The sequence below is a fragment of the Benincasa hispida genome, chromosome 11 (assembly GCF_009727055.1).
Source record: "Benincasa hispida cultivar B227 chromosome 11, ASM972705v1, whole genome shotgun sequence".
NCBI lineage: Eukaryota > Viridiplantae > Streptophyta > Magnoliopsida > Cucurbitales > Cucurbitaceae > Benincasa > Benincasa hispida.
The window spans coordinates 27,226,773-27,239,664 of NC_052359.1; the positions used below are offsets into that span (position 1 = coordinate 27,226,773).

Genomic DNA, 12,892 nt, shown 5'->3' on the forward strand with positions numbered 1-12,892 from the left:
CTATTGACACTGAAGCTGATGTCTGGTCTGGTCAGTGTACAATTGGAGAGCACCAACTAGGCTTCTGTATTCAGAGGGGTTATCCAGTGATTGACCATCGGTGAGGGACAGCGAGATGCCAACAGCCATTGAAGAGTGAATTAGCTTGCAGTCAGTAAGTTGTATATGTTCAAGAAGACTGTGGATGTACTTGGACTGAGACAAATGTAAGTGGTCTGGTGAGTGAAAACTTGAATGCCAAGGAAAAAAGATAGATCACCGAGATCTTTAAGTGTAAACTGAGTGTTTAAACAAGTAATGAAGTGTTGAATGGTTGTAGGACTATTTCCAGTTACAATAATGTCATCAACATAGATAAGAAAGATAATCAAAGTATGTGAGTTGCGAAAAATGAATATAGATGTATCAGATTTTGCATTGGAGAAGCCCCATTGTATCAGACAGGTGCTGAGCTTGGAGAACCATGCTCGAGGACTTTGCTTGAGGCCATACAGTGCCTTGTGCAGAAGTAACACATGATCAGTGTGTTGATCACTTATGAAACCAGGTGGTTATTTGATGTATACTTCCTCAGATAAGTCATCATTGAGGAAGGCATTGTGTACGTCAAGTTGCCTAATGATCCAGTTCTGAGACAGAGCAATTGACAGAACAAGTAGAATGGTAGTAGGCTTGACAACTGGACTGAAGGTCTCAAAGTAATCGATGCTATAGTCTTGGTTGAAACCTTGAGCAACCAGACGAGCCTTGTAACGAGCAATCTCACCAGATGGAGTTTGTTTGAGTTTGAACACCCATTTGCTGCCAATTACCTTGCGATCCTGGGGCAGAGGTGTGAGGGACCATGTATTATTTCTGATGAGGGCTTCATATTCCTCAAGCATTGCTTGTTTTCAGCTTGGATGAAGGAGAGCTTCCTTGTAGGATCGTGGTTCTGTTTTATCCAAGTCAGTAACCTCGGACAGCCAAACCTTTAACTTAAAAATGTCCATCTTTGACCGTGTAATCATGGGGTGGTCATTGGTTGTGAGAGGTAGAGATGGCGTTGGTTCTGAGGTGATGGGAAGGGTGGGGTGTAGGGAAGCAGGGGGAGTTGGGAGAGTAGAGGTGGGTGGTGGTGAGGGAGAGGAAATAATGGGAGTTGGTGGTTCTATGGATGGTTCAGGTGATTGGGGGAGATGGGGAGTGGTTGGTTGGGTGGTGTAGTTGTAGGTGTGGGTTGGGAGGATGAGGATGGTATAGAAGAAGGTAGGTGAAGGGAATGATGGTGATGAACATAGTTACCTTCAGAACTGGCAGTGACCTGATGAAAGGGAGAAGGACTGATTGGAATGGGAATGGAAAGGACTTGAGAGGAAGAGTGTGAAGGAGAAGAGATTGATGAAGAGTTATCAAGGAAAGAGAAAGCAGTTTCATTGAAGATGACATGCCGAGAGACATAAATGCGACCGGTTGTGCGATGAAGGTAGAGATATCCTTTATGCAAGGAAGAGTATCCTAAGAATACGCATGGATGAGACCTACATTGGATTTTGTTATCATTGAACGGTCGAAGGAATGGGAAATAGATGCAGCCGAAAACTTTATGAAGTTGATAATCAGGAAGTTTGGAGTATAAGGTTTCATAGGGGGATTTGTTTGCAAGGAGAGGTGTAAGTAGTCGGTTGATAAGGTAGATGGCGGTGTGGAAAGCAAAGAGCCAGAAGCTATGTGGAACAGAGGAATAAGCAAGCATGGTTAGACCAACTTCAATGATATGACTGTTCTTTCGTTCGATAGTGCCATTTTGTTGGGGTGTGTAAGGAAAAAGATACACGATGAATTATGCCAATTTTGTCTAGAGTAGGTGATAGAGCTCTGAACTCCCCTCCTCCATCAGTTTGGATTGATTTAATAGTAATAGAAAACTGATTTGAAATCATAGCATGGAACTTAAGAAAACAGGGGAGAACTTCATATTTTTCTTTCATTGTATAGATCCAAGTAAAGCGAGGGAAAGCATCAATAAATAGCAAGAAATATCTATCTCCATTTACTGAATTGATCGGGGAAGGACCCCATAGATCGACATACATTATATCAAAGGGAGAGGGTGGATGAGAATTAGAAGATTGAAAAGGTAAACGATGGCTCTTGGCCATTTGACAGTGTTCACAAACTGATACATCCGAATTATTTTTGTACTTCAGTTTGCATTTTGACAAAACAGATTGAACTACTGGAGGGGAGGGGTGTCCTAAGCGACGGTGCTACAAGGAGAAGTCTGTGAGTGCTAAGATGAAGGCAGTTGGATGAGATGAGGAATTGAATGATCGTGTAGTAGATGGATTGACAGAGAGCTTTTACAAGCCACAATCAAGTGTGCCTCGGAGGAGTGGATTCTTGGTTAGAAGGTTTTTCACAACAAAGGAGTCATGGAAAAACTCAACATAAGTATTATTATCATAACATAAACAACAGATGCTAATTAGATTTTGAGATATTGAAGGTGTGTAAAGAATAGAGTGTAGGTAAATCAGAGTACGAGATGTAGTGGAAAGAAAGGAGGAGGAACCGGTGTGAGAGATGGGAAGGGACTTACGGTTTCCCATGACAACTTGTTCACCACTATAATAAGAGGCAGGCTGTTGGATGTTGGACAGGTCAGGGGTCATATGATGAGTAGCTCCAGAATCCATATACCAGCCTTCATCGGGATGACTTGTTGTTGGAATAGGGGGAGTAGCAATATAGGCTAACGGCTGAGTTGGGGTTGGTGTTGCTTGAGCAAAATGGGCTTGGGGATGTTGAATGGTTCTGTATTTTGGATTGTCGATATTGTAGCATGATAGTGTTGTATGGCCAAACTTGTTGCAGATTTAACATTGTGGCCGATTGGAGGATTGGGATGGTTGATGGGTGGTTGGTCGTTGAGCTCGGATGGGTGGTCTATGAGACGTATAATTTATGGTAGTCACAACAGAGAAAGAAGGGTTAGGAAGAATACTTGGAAGAGATGGAGGAGGTCGGAAAGATGACCTGGTAGTTTGCGGCCAGTGAGGACGTCGAGGTTGTAGTGAGAGATGGGCGACATTGGCTTGTATTTGTTGAAGTTGGTCCATAGCAGACTGAGATTCTAGCTGACAGTCATATGCGATGAGGAGGTTGCGGACATCGACGATAGATGGGCGATCAGTTCTGTTTTGAATGGAGGTCACGAACGGATTGTATTCATTGCCGCGACCTTCAAGAATGTATGCAAGATGATCACGATAAGACAATGTTTCTCCAATAGCAGCAAATTTGTCGGCAATGTCTTTGATCTTAGCAAGGTATTGAGCGACGCTGATGCCATCCTTTCGTATCTTTTAAAGTTGAGAGCGCAAACCCATTTGGGCTATTGAAGAGGATTCATAGACTGTTCGGAATGCTTCCCAAATTTTCAGTGCGGATTCATATCTGACAATTTCTCCCATTTTGTCTTCGTTGAGGGAGGAGTAAAACCAACTCATAATCGTGCGATTGCACTTCTGCCAATAAGAGAAATGAGGATTGAGTTAAGTTTGCTGAGGGTCGAGGTATTTTGGTGGCTGGGGATAGGTACCGTCGATGAAGCTTTCAAGGCCATAGCCCATGATAAGGTTGAGAAGCTGATTCTTCCAGATAAGGTAGTTCGAATCATTTAGTTTGACAGTGAGGGATTGGGACATATGAGGGAAGTTTGCGACAGGGGATAGTGAGGATGGGAGAGTAGGGAAAGGATTAATCGGTATCTGATTTTAAAAAGAAGGATGGTTGGGAAAACTGGCATAGGGAGGGTGAAGGGGTGGTGGTGGAGGGCCATATTGCGGAGGGTAGAAAGGATTTCGAGCAGGGGGAGGGGCACGCTGAGTTGCAAGTGGGGTAAACGACGAAGAAGATATAGATATGGTGGTCGGAGGTAGAAGTTGAGTAGATACCTGGGTTTAATGTCACTGGTAAGGTAGAGTTTTCTTCAGATGTTCCCCAGCTCGACGCCATGAAGAAGGGCAGGATGCTTTAGAGCTCTGATACCATGAAAGAGATAGGAAGACGAGAAGGCTAAACGATTGTTGTCAAAGATTAAACGATCATTGAGAGGTGAAGGGTAAACGATCATTGTCAAAAGTCTAGACGATCGTTGTCAAATATCTAAATGATCATTGACAAATATTTAAACGATAGGGCAAGCGTCTACACGATAGAGGTGAGAGTGTAGACGATAGGGTAGGAGACTGCATGATTGGGTTGAGTGTGTAGGCGATGGAGAGTACATGATAGGATGTAGACGATTGGGTTGAGAGTGTACACGATGGAGAGTACACAATAGGATGTAGACGATAGAAGTAATTAGCTGTACGATAGGTAGAGAGAATAAACGATAGAAGAAACGGATTAAGACAATCGGCCTTTCGCAATGGGTCTAGCTCGTCATTTAGCGCTATTTATTAATATATAAAATGCCACATGGTAAAGAATCAATAGTTCAACATAACAACCATGAAAGAGAAAATACACAATTAACCACCAAATAGTGGAACCTAAAGCTGAAGAAAAAAATGCAGAAAAACAAATGGAAAATTTGTTATATTCTTCAGCAGAACGTGACACTCATTTATCAATTGGGATGTACTCATATTATAATGATGCAATAATTTCTCAAATATAATGCAATCAATAAATAATATAAGCATTAGTTTGATTTTTTTATTCATCATTTATTTTTATTTTTTTTGTCATTTTTTTTGTAATTTTGTTTGAGGAAAATGTAATTTTCTCATTGATTAAATTGTTTTCTTTGTGTGAGAGTAAGAATTAAGAAGAAACAAAAGAAATTGAGTTGCAAAAGAGAACAAAATATATAAATGTGTGTGTAGTGTAGTTCAATGGGAGTTGGAAAGTGAACCATAAATAATCCATCTATTCTTATTCCACATTGAAAAATTTGGAGGAGGTGATTCTATACTCTATAAGTAAGTTTTCAAGTTTAAAAAATTTTTAAGATTAAAATTAAAAAAAAAATTTAATAAGTTATTCAAAAGGCCAATTCAAGCCCGATCCAAATGACTAGTCCAAGCCAATCCAATTTTGGCCCATCGAGTAAGGTTCATGGATTGGGCTATGAGTTTATGTTTAAGTGGTTGGGCTGGCCCAAACCTGGCCCAAATAGTGCTCGAGGTCTGTAGGGCTTGGACCAAGCCTCTGCCTTTGATTCTTTGGATTGGGTCGACTCGGTTCAGCCCAATGATGAGACTAAGTTACGACACAATCAAACATAAATATTTTATAACTTCATGATTTCTTTTACAAAATTTTGTTTGTTGATTCCCAATTATAATAGAAAAAAAATATTCGTAAACAAACTTTGTACATTCTCAATTTTTTTTTTTTTATGATAGTTTCCTTATTCTTTTTACATCTGATTGATATTTTTGTTTTGTTTGCCTTTTTTTTATCATTATTTATTTCATTACATGCTTATGAATGTATCTCTTATTTTTGAGTTTGCATGTGTAACTATTAAACATTAAACCAAATTATAATTATTTTAGTTTTTTTGTTTGTCTTCTTGTTATAGATAAAGGTCCCCAAAACTCACTTTTTAGAGTCTTTTATTTAATTAAAAAAAATGTAACGCTTGAATTGTTGTTAGAAGATATTTTGGTGAATTTTGTTGAATTATGTAGATTTTTTTTTTGCCTAGTTATAAATTTTCAAGAACCATCTAAAATAGTCAAATCTTTTAGAAAAATAATTTCCACAATATAACATAGAAGTTAATTTTGTATTTTAAAAAAATTTTCATTTTTGTTCATTAAAAATAAAATTATAGATTGGTAAATGAATACGAAATTATTGCAAATTTAGTATTAATTACAAAAAAAAAAAAATGGCATACTATTGAATTTTTCTCTCTCTCTAAGATCATTATTTAAATTTTATATGCTCTTAATTTTAATTGTTACTTTATTTTTCTCTAAATTATTTGTATTAATTTAAATGTGTATAAATTTAAGTGAATAACTAAAACCTCTTTACACCATAAATGTGTCAAATAAATATAGTTATGTAACCGAATAACAATAAAGATATTTGAGAAAGAAAGCTATTCAAGATTAATCTTAATTAATGATATGACTTAACATGTTTGTTAATGTTAACTATATATTATATTGGATATTAATAAATAGTTAACATTAATATAACCGAACTTTGTACATTCTCAATTCTCTTATGACGATGCTTTCCTTATTCCTTTTACATTTGACAAATATTTTTATTTGTTTATTTTCATTACATGCATGTGAATGTATTTCTTTGGGTTTTTTTAGTTTGCATGTGTAACTGTTGTATTGAAATTATAGTCAGCCTAGTTTTTTTGTTTGGCTTCTTGTTATAGAGAAAGGTCTCAAAAACTCACTATTTAAGGTGTCTTTCATGTTAAGTCTTTTATTTAATTACAAAAATGTAACCCTTGGTATTAAAAGATATGGAGATTTTTTTCCTTAGTTGTAAATTTTCAAGAACCATCCAAAATAGTCAAATCTAAATTTAAAATATGGTTAGTCTATTATTAAAATTACTATTGTCACTTTTTAGAAAAAATGATTTTCAGACGTAACATAGAAGTTAATTTTGCATTATAAAATTTTCAATTGTGTATCTTAAAAATAAATTTATAGATAGGTAAATGAGTACAAAAGTGTTGCAAATTTAGTATTAATAACAAAAATAGGCATATTATTAAAAGTTTGTGCAATTTTTCTCTCCCTAAGACCAATATTTAAAATTATATGCTCTTAGTTTAATTTTTAGTTTGTTTTTCCTAAATTATTTGTATGAGAACGAAACATTGAATAAACTTATATTAAAGAATTTTTTTTATTGGTCGCATGAACTAAAAAATTTGATTGCATTTAAAATTTGTTTAATGATAAACATTTTTTTTAAAGCGAGAGTCTAATTTCTTGAAATTTGGAAATAGGTTTAAATTAACATATTTAAAAGGGTGATTTTAACTAATCAAGTAGGATTAGATTTGATCAAATAATTAAAATTATCTTCAAATTACTAAGTGACTGTCAAAATAAAAAAATGGTTAGAATTTAACTTGTTATGCAATTTTTAAACCTAATATTTAGATTTGAATTTTTCCTCATTTTAAAATTACATTTATAATTATTCCATCCTAATTATTTTGAATGGAAAGTATTTATTGACATCTTTAACAAATTTATTTATTCATGATATAAGTATTGGAATAATAAACAAACGAAAAGAAAAGAAATTAAAGTTGAAAGTATAAATAAAAACATATGAGAAATTTATAATAAGATTATCAAATATAGGAGGTCAACCCGTTGATGCCTCCCATTCCCATTGAAATATTTTAATCACACTTTTAAAAGAAACCTTATCTTCTTATTGGCTTTGGATGGATGTGGTGTGGGGATTTGGGACTGGAAAGGGGGCGAAAGTGGGGTGTAACCAAGAAAGAGGACGGGATTGGCCGGGACGGGGCGGGACCGGGCGAGAAGGGGAGACGATGTTACTATTTTTTAGCCCGATTGCGGGTCCGATGGGGAATGGAACCGGACCAAAAAACAATAACGGATGAGATGGGCGAATTGGAATTGGGATAAGGAGGGGCAGGACCGGGTCATCTTCAAAGCTAGCTACTGTCATCTTTAAAACAGGGGCTTTATGGCATAACTCTCAAATTCCATTTTTTTCTTTTGAAAAAAAATAAAAATAGAAAAACTTGTCTCTTCAAAGGTAGAAATTTGTGTTGGATTTTAAATACATCTCCTCCTTCTTCCTCTCTTCTGTTTCTTCCTCTCTTCTGTGTTGGATGTTAAGATTATCAAATTTGTGTTGGATGTTACGCTGAAGCGGCCATGGCAGAGATGAAAAGGAAGATCAACTTTCTGATGAAAGCCATCGAAGAGTGAGGCCATGAGATCACTATCCTGAGAGAACAGATGCAGTCTTGAAAGGCTGCTGAATCAAGCCAAGCACCTACGGTGAAAGCAAATGACAAAGGAAAGACCGTGCTACAAGAAAACTAGTTGCAACAGTCATTTGGGTGGCCTCTCTATCGGTCCAACAACTGCAAGACATGATCATGACCTCCATAAGGGCTCAGTATGGAGGCCCGACTCAGACTTCCTTCATGTATTCCAAGTCATACACCCAGAGGATTGACAACTTGAGAATGCCTGCAGGGTATCAACTCCCAAAGTTCCAGCCGTTCGACAGAAAGGGAAACCCAAAGCAACATATCGCCCACTTCGTAGAAACATGCGAGAATGCGGGAACAAGGGGAGATCTGCTAGTCAAACAATTCATCAAAACCCTAAAAGGAAACGTTTTTTACTGGTACATAGACTTAGAGCCTGAGGTGATCAACAACTGGGAACAGCTTGAAATGGAATTCTTGAATCGCTCCTATAGCACTAGACGCACCGTTAGCATGATGGAGTTGACGAACAGCAAGCAGCAGAAAGACGAGCCAGTCATCGACTATATCAACTGATTGAGGGCTCTGAGTCTGGACTGGAAAGACCGACTCACCAAATTATCTGCCATAGAAATGTGCACTCGAGGTATGCACTGGGGACTCCTCTATATCCTACAGGGAATAAAGCCCCGTACCTTTGAAGAATTGGCGACTCGCACCCACGACATGGAGCTAAGCATCGCCAAAAAGGGAAAGAGAAGAAGATGGAAAAGAAAGACGAAGGAGGCGAAAGACGTCACCTAACTCTGAAGAAGCGATAGGAAAAAGTCTATCCATTCCCCGACTCCGATGTTGCGGATATGCTGCAACTGTTGGAGAGCCACCTTATCCAGCTACTAGAATGTAAACGGTCGGAACAAGCTGACAAAGTCTCATCCAAATTACTGCAAGTATCATAGGGTCGTTAGCCACCCAGTTGAAAAATGTTTTGTATTGAAAGAGTTGATCTTCAAGTTGGCCCACGAGAGAAAAATAGAGTTGGATCTAGATGAGGTGGTCTAAACAAATCATGCTGCAGTGACGGTAACTCCAAGTGTGTTGGCACCAATCATATGTTATGAAGAAAGTGAGAGTTTGGTCCAGTTTGGAACCTTCGAAATTGTGGTCGTGCAATTTCAGCGGGAGTTCCAAGCCATAGATCCTCAAAACAGAGGAGAGCGCATTAATAATGACGATAATTTGGGCATTGGTCTAGTTACGCCCAAATGTGGACTTAATTTGGGCTTAAAATGCCAAAATAGGCCAAAATTCAATTAATAGGGCCCAAAGGTCAGACCCAAGTCCAATTAATAGAACCCAAAGGTCCGGCCCAAGTCCAATTAATAGAACCCAAAGGTCCGACCCAAGTCCAATTAATAGGGCCTAAGGGTTAGGCCCAAAGACCAGATCAAAGCCTATGAGTGATATGAATTCAACCATTGAATCATTGCATGTACCTAAAGGACCAATTATAAGAAGTAAGGCAAAGAAGATTCAAGAGGCATTCACACTACATTTTCAAAAACTAGCAAATTCACAAGAACCGACAAATAATTTTGAGACCAAGGTTTTATATAATGTTAGTTCAATGAGTTAAGAAGAGAATGACATGAAGATGACACGTGAAAAGTCCTATAGTTTGGAAGATGACATGGTGGTCAAAAAAAGTGTGCAGATTTTGTGAAGAAAATGCTATCAAGTGTGCAATGCATGGGGAAATGTGATGTCAAATTTTGTCAAACGTGCATATCTACTTTGCCGCCTTCTAGAGGAGATATTTAAGGCAATTTGAAGACTTTCTACATTCCTAGTTTTGCATTTTGACTTATAATTTAGTATGCAATTAAGTTTCAAGTTTCTAGGTGTTATTTTCTACAATTTGCAATTAATTGTATTTGAATGGCTTTTGAGTTTCTTGGTCTATCCATGACCATTTGGCCTATAAAAAGGCTTGTAATGTTCTTCAAGACTCAGATTATTGATAGTAAAAAACTTGTGTTTATTCAACCATTTGGTGTTGTCTTTCTCTTTCAAATCTTGCTTTAGATTTGATATTTAAATCAATTCATTGAATTAGTCTTGATCAAGCTAATTCTGGAGTGAGTTGTCTTAGGATCTAAGAGTGACCATCATAGATTCTAAGTTCGATCTAAGTAGTTTTCTTTGTGAGTATTTGCAAGGATCCTAGAAGGACCTCTAGCTTTGCATCCAACAAGCATCGCGGACGCTTATCATTTGGTATCAGAGTATTTGTTCATCGTTCTTGGCCGACTTTAGAGGTGTTATCTTTACTTTATTTTAATTTATTTTATTTCAATTTTTTTTCTCCACAGCATTTGCTTACATTTTGTAACAAGACATACTACAACTTGTCTTCAAAACTTCTTCAAATCAGCTTGGATCATAAAGAAAAAAAAGTCAGCAAAAAAAAAAAAAAAAACATTAGCAAAAAAAAAGAAAAAAAAGAAGAAGAAAAGAAATCAAAGATCCAAAGCACATGAAAGTTTCTTGTCATTCATTTGAGAAAAAAAATCCAGATTTGTTTTATTTTTAGCCTAAGTTTAGTTACTCTAGTTTTAGTTTGTGAGAGTTGATCATTTTGAATTGGTTTTTTTCAAACTTTTAGTGAGATTGCACCAAAAATATAAGTCAACCCTTACATCTTTGACCTAGTACCAAAAGCCTACCCTTGAGTGATAAACACAAGTGTTCTTGAGTGAAATTGGTGACAAGTGTGGTGAGGTCCTTTTATTACTAACTTTAAAATGTCACAGGGTGAAGGAGTATCACAAGTACAAGATACTATTATGGCTATTCTTCAAGCCATTCAAGACATGATGGAAATGATGAGGGAAGATAGGCAAGAAAGAAGGGCACAACAACAAAAGGTCTTACAAGAAGATGAGGGAGTAATTGACTTAGTTGAACAAGAAAGACAAATTGGAGGAAGAGGAAACATGAGAGGAAGAGGAAGAAATAATATGCACCCTAGACGAGGAGAAAGAATCCATGAAGATAGAGATAGTGGAGTCAAGCTCAAAATTCCACCATTTTGTGGAACATCGGATGCGGAGGCATACTTGGAATGGAAAGGAAGATAGAACATGTGTTTGATTGCAACACATTCAATGAGAATAAGAAGATGAGACGTGTCATTGCCGAATTCACTAACCATGCAAAAAATTGGTATCAACATCTCAACTCCGAGAGAAGGAGGAAAGAAGAGGATCCCATTGAAACTTGGGAAGAACTTAAAGAAGCCATGAGAAAGAGGTATGTTCCAAAACATTATGAAAGAGATTTGAGAAATAAATTGCAAGTTTTGAGACAGGGAACAAAAAATGTAGTTGAATATTATCAAGAGATGGAAAATTTGATAGAATGAGCAAATATTCGAGAAGAAGGAGAAAACACCATGTCTAGATTCTTTGGAGGTTTAAATTGAGAAATTGCTCATATCGTTGATAGATATCCAAAACTATACTTGGAAGATATGTATCATTATGCAATCAAAATTGAAGAACAGTTGAGAGAAGAAAAGAAACATTCCAAGAGGTATAATTCTAAAGCTAATACCTTTTCAAATTCTAATGTTTGGAACAAGGATGGTTTTGTGAATAGGAGTGAAGCAAAAAGGAAGTTTGTGGCTCCTAAAAGAGTGGAAGCCGGGAGCACCTATACTAAAAGGATGAAGCTTCAAAGGAGGAAAAAGAGAAATCTAGTTCCATTCAATGTTGGAAGTGCAAAGGATTTGGGCACATGAAAAAAGTCATGGTCATAAGAAATGAAATTATTGATTCAGAAAATGAATGTGATAAATAAGGTGGCAACCTTGAGGAAGAATCCGAAGCCTTTGATGATGAGTACATTGAAGAAGGTAACTGCATATCCTTAGTTGCAAGAAGAGTACTTAATGTGCAAATTAAGGAGGAGAAAGTTGAAGATCAAAGGGAGAACTTATTTCACACAAGGTGCTTGATTGACAGAACCCCATATAGCTTGGTGATTGATAGTGGAAGTTGCACAAATGTAATAAGTAGTTTTCTTGTAAAAAGACTCCAGCTCGCTACTCATCCACATCCAAAACCATATAAACTTCAATGATTAACAAACAAAGGAGAATTGAAGGTAAACTCCCAAGTTCTTATTTCTTTTACTTTGGGAAGATATAAGGATGAGGTTCTTTGCGATGTAGTACCTATGCATGCGGGTGATATGTTATTGGGCCGACCTTGGCAATATGATAGAGAAGTCACAATATGATGGTTTGTTGAACAAGTACACATTTACTTTGATGGAAGAAGTTTAACTTTTGCTTCCATTATCTCCATATGAAGTACAATGCGATCAAGTGAAATTAGAAAAAAAAGAAAGAATTTGAGGATAAAGAGAGGAGAGAAGAAAGTAAGTTAAAGGAGAAGAGCGGAAAAAAAGAGAAAAGTGAGGGGCAAAAGGTGAGTGAAAACCAAGAGAGAAAAAAGAGTGATTTTGAGGAAAAAAATAAAGAGTGTGAGTTTGGTTATGAAAAGGGGGAAGAGAGGAATATGTTGTCATTCGAAGCACCAACTTTGTACTTATGTGCAAAGGAATGAGTTTAGTAACTGAACTAACTCTAATGATGGTTTGCCTAGTGCTTTTAAATCTCTTTTGCAGGAATTTAATGACATGTTTCCACATGAAGATGCACCTACGGGTCTACCTCCTTTAAGAGGAATTGAGCACAAAATTGACTTCATACCTGGGCAACGCTTCCAAATATGGCGCATACAGGACCAATCCAATCGAGGCCAAGGATTTCAAAAGCAAGTGGAAGAACTCATGGATAAAGGTTATGTTCAAGAAAGCATGAGTCCTTGTTCGGTTCCAGTAATTTTAGTGCCCAAGAAGATGGAACAT

General features: G+C 37.0%; 1 protein-coding gene across 1 annotated transcript; it reads right to left on the reverse strand.

Annotated features, from left to right (window-relative positions):
• On the reverse strand, positions 1-884 carry LOC120090640 (uncharacterized mitochondrial protein AtMg00820-like). Its single transcript, XM_039048360.1, has 2 exons — positions 567-884; positions 1-195 (listed from the first exon to the last, which is right to left on the reverse strand). The coding sequence occupies exons 1-2, from the start codon at positions 882-884 to the stop codon at positions 1-3; spliced, it is 513 nt and encodes a 170-aa protein (XP_038904288.1).
• Between the last annotated feature and the right edge of the window lie 12,008 nt (positions 885-12,892).

What these genes read in the sequence shown, in the direction of transcription:
- LOC120090640 (XM_039048360.1), bottom strand. Translation starts at nt 884, where the DNA reads ATGCTTGAGGAATATGAAGCCCTCATCAGAAATAATACATGGTCCCTC. An exon ending in ATGATGACTTATCTGAGGAA is followed by an intron (nt 196 to 566) that starts GTATACATCAAA and finishes CATTTGTCTCAG; the next exon opens with TCCAAGTACATCCACAGTCT.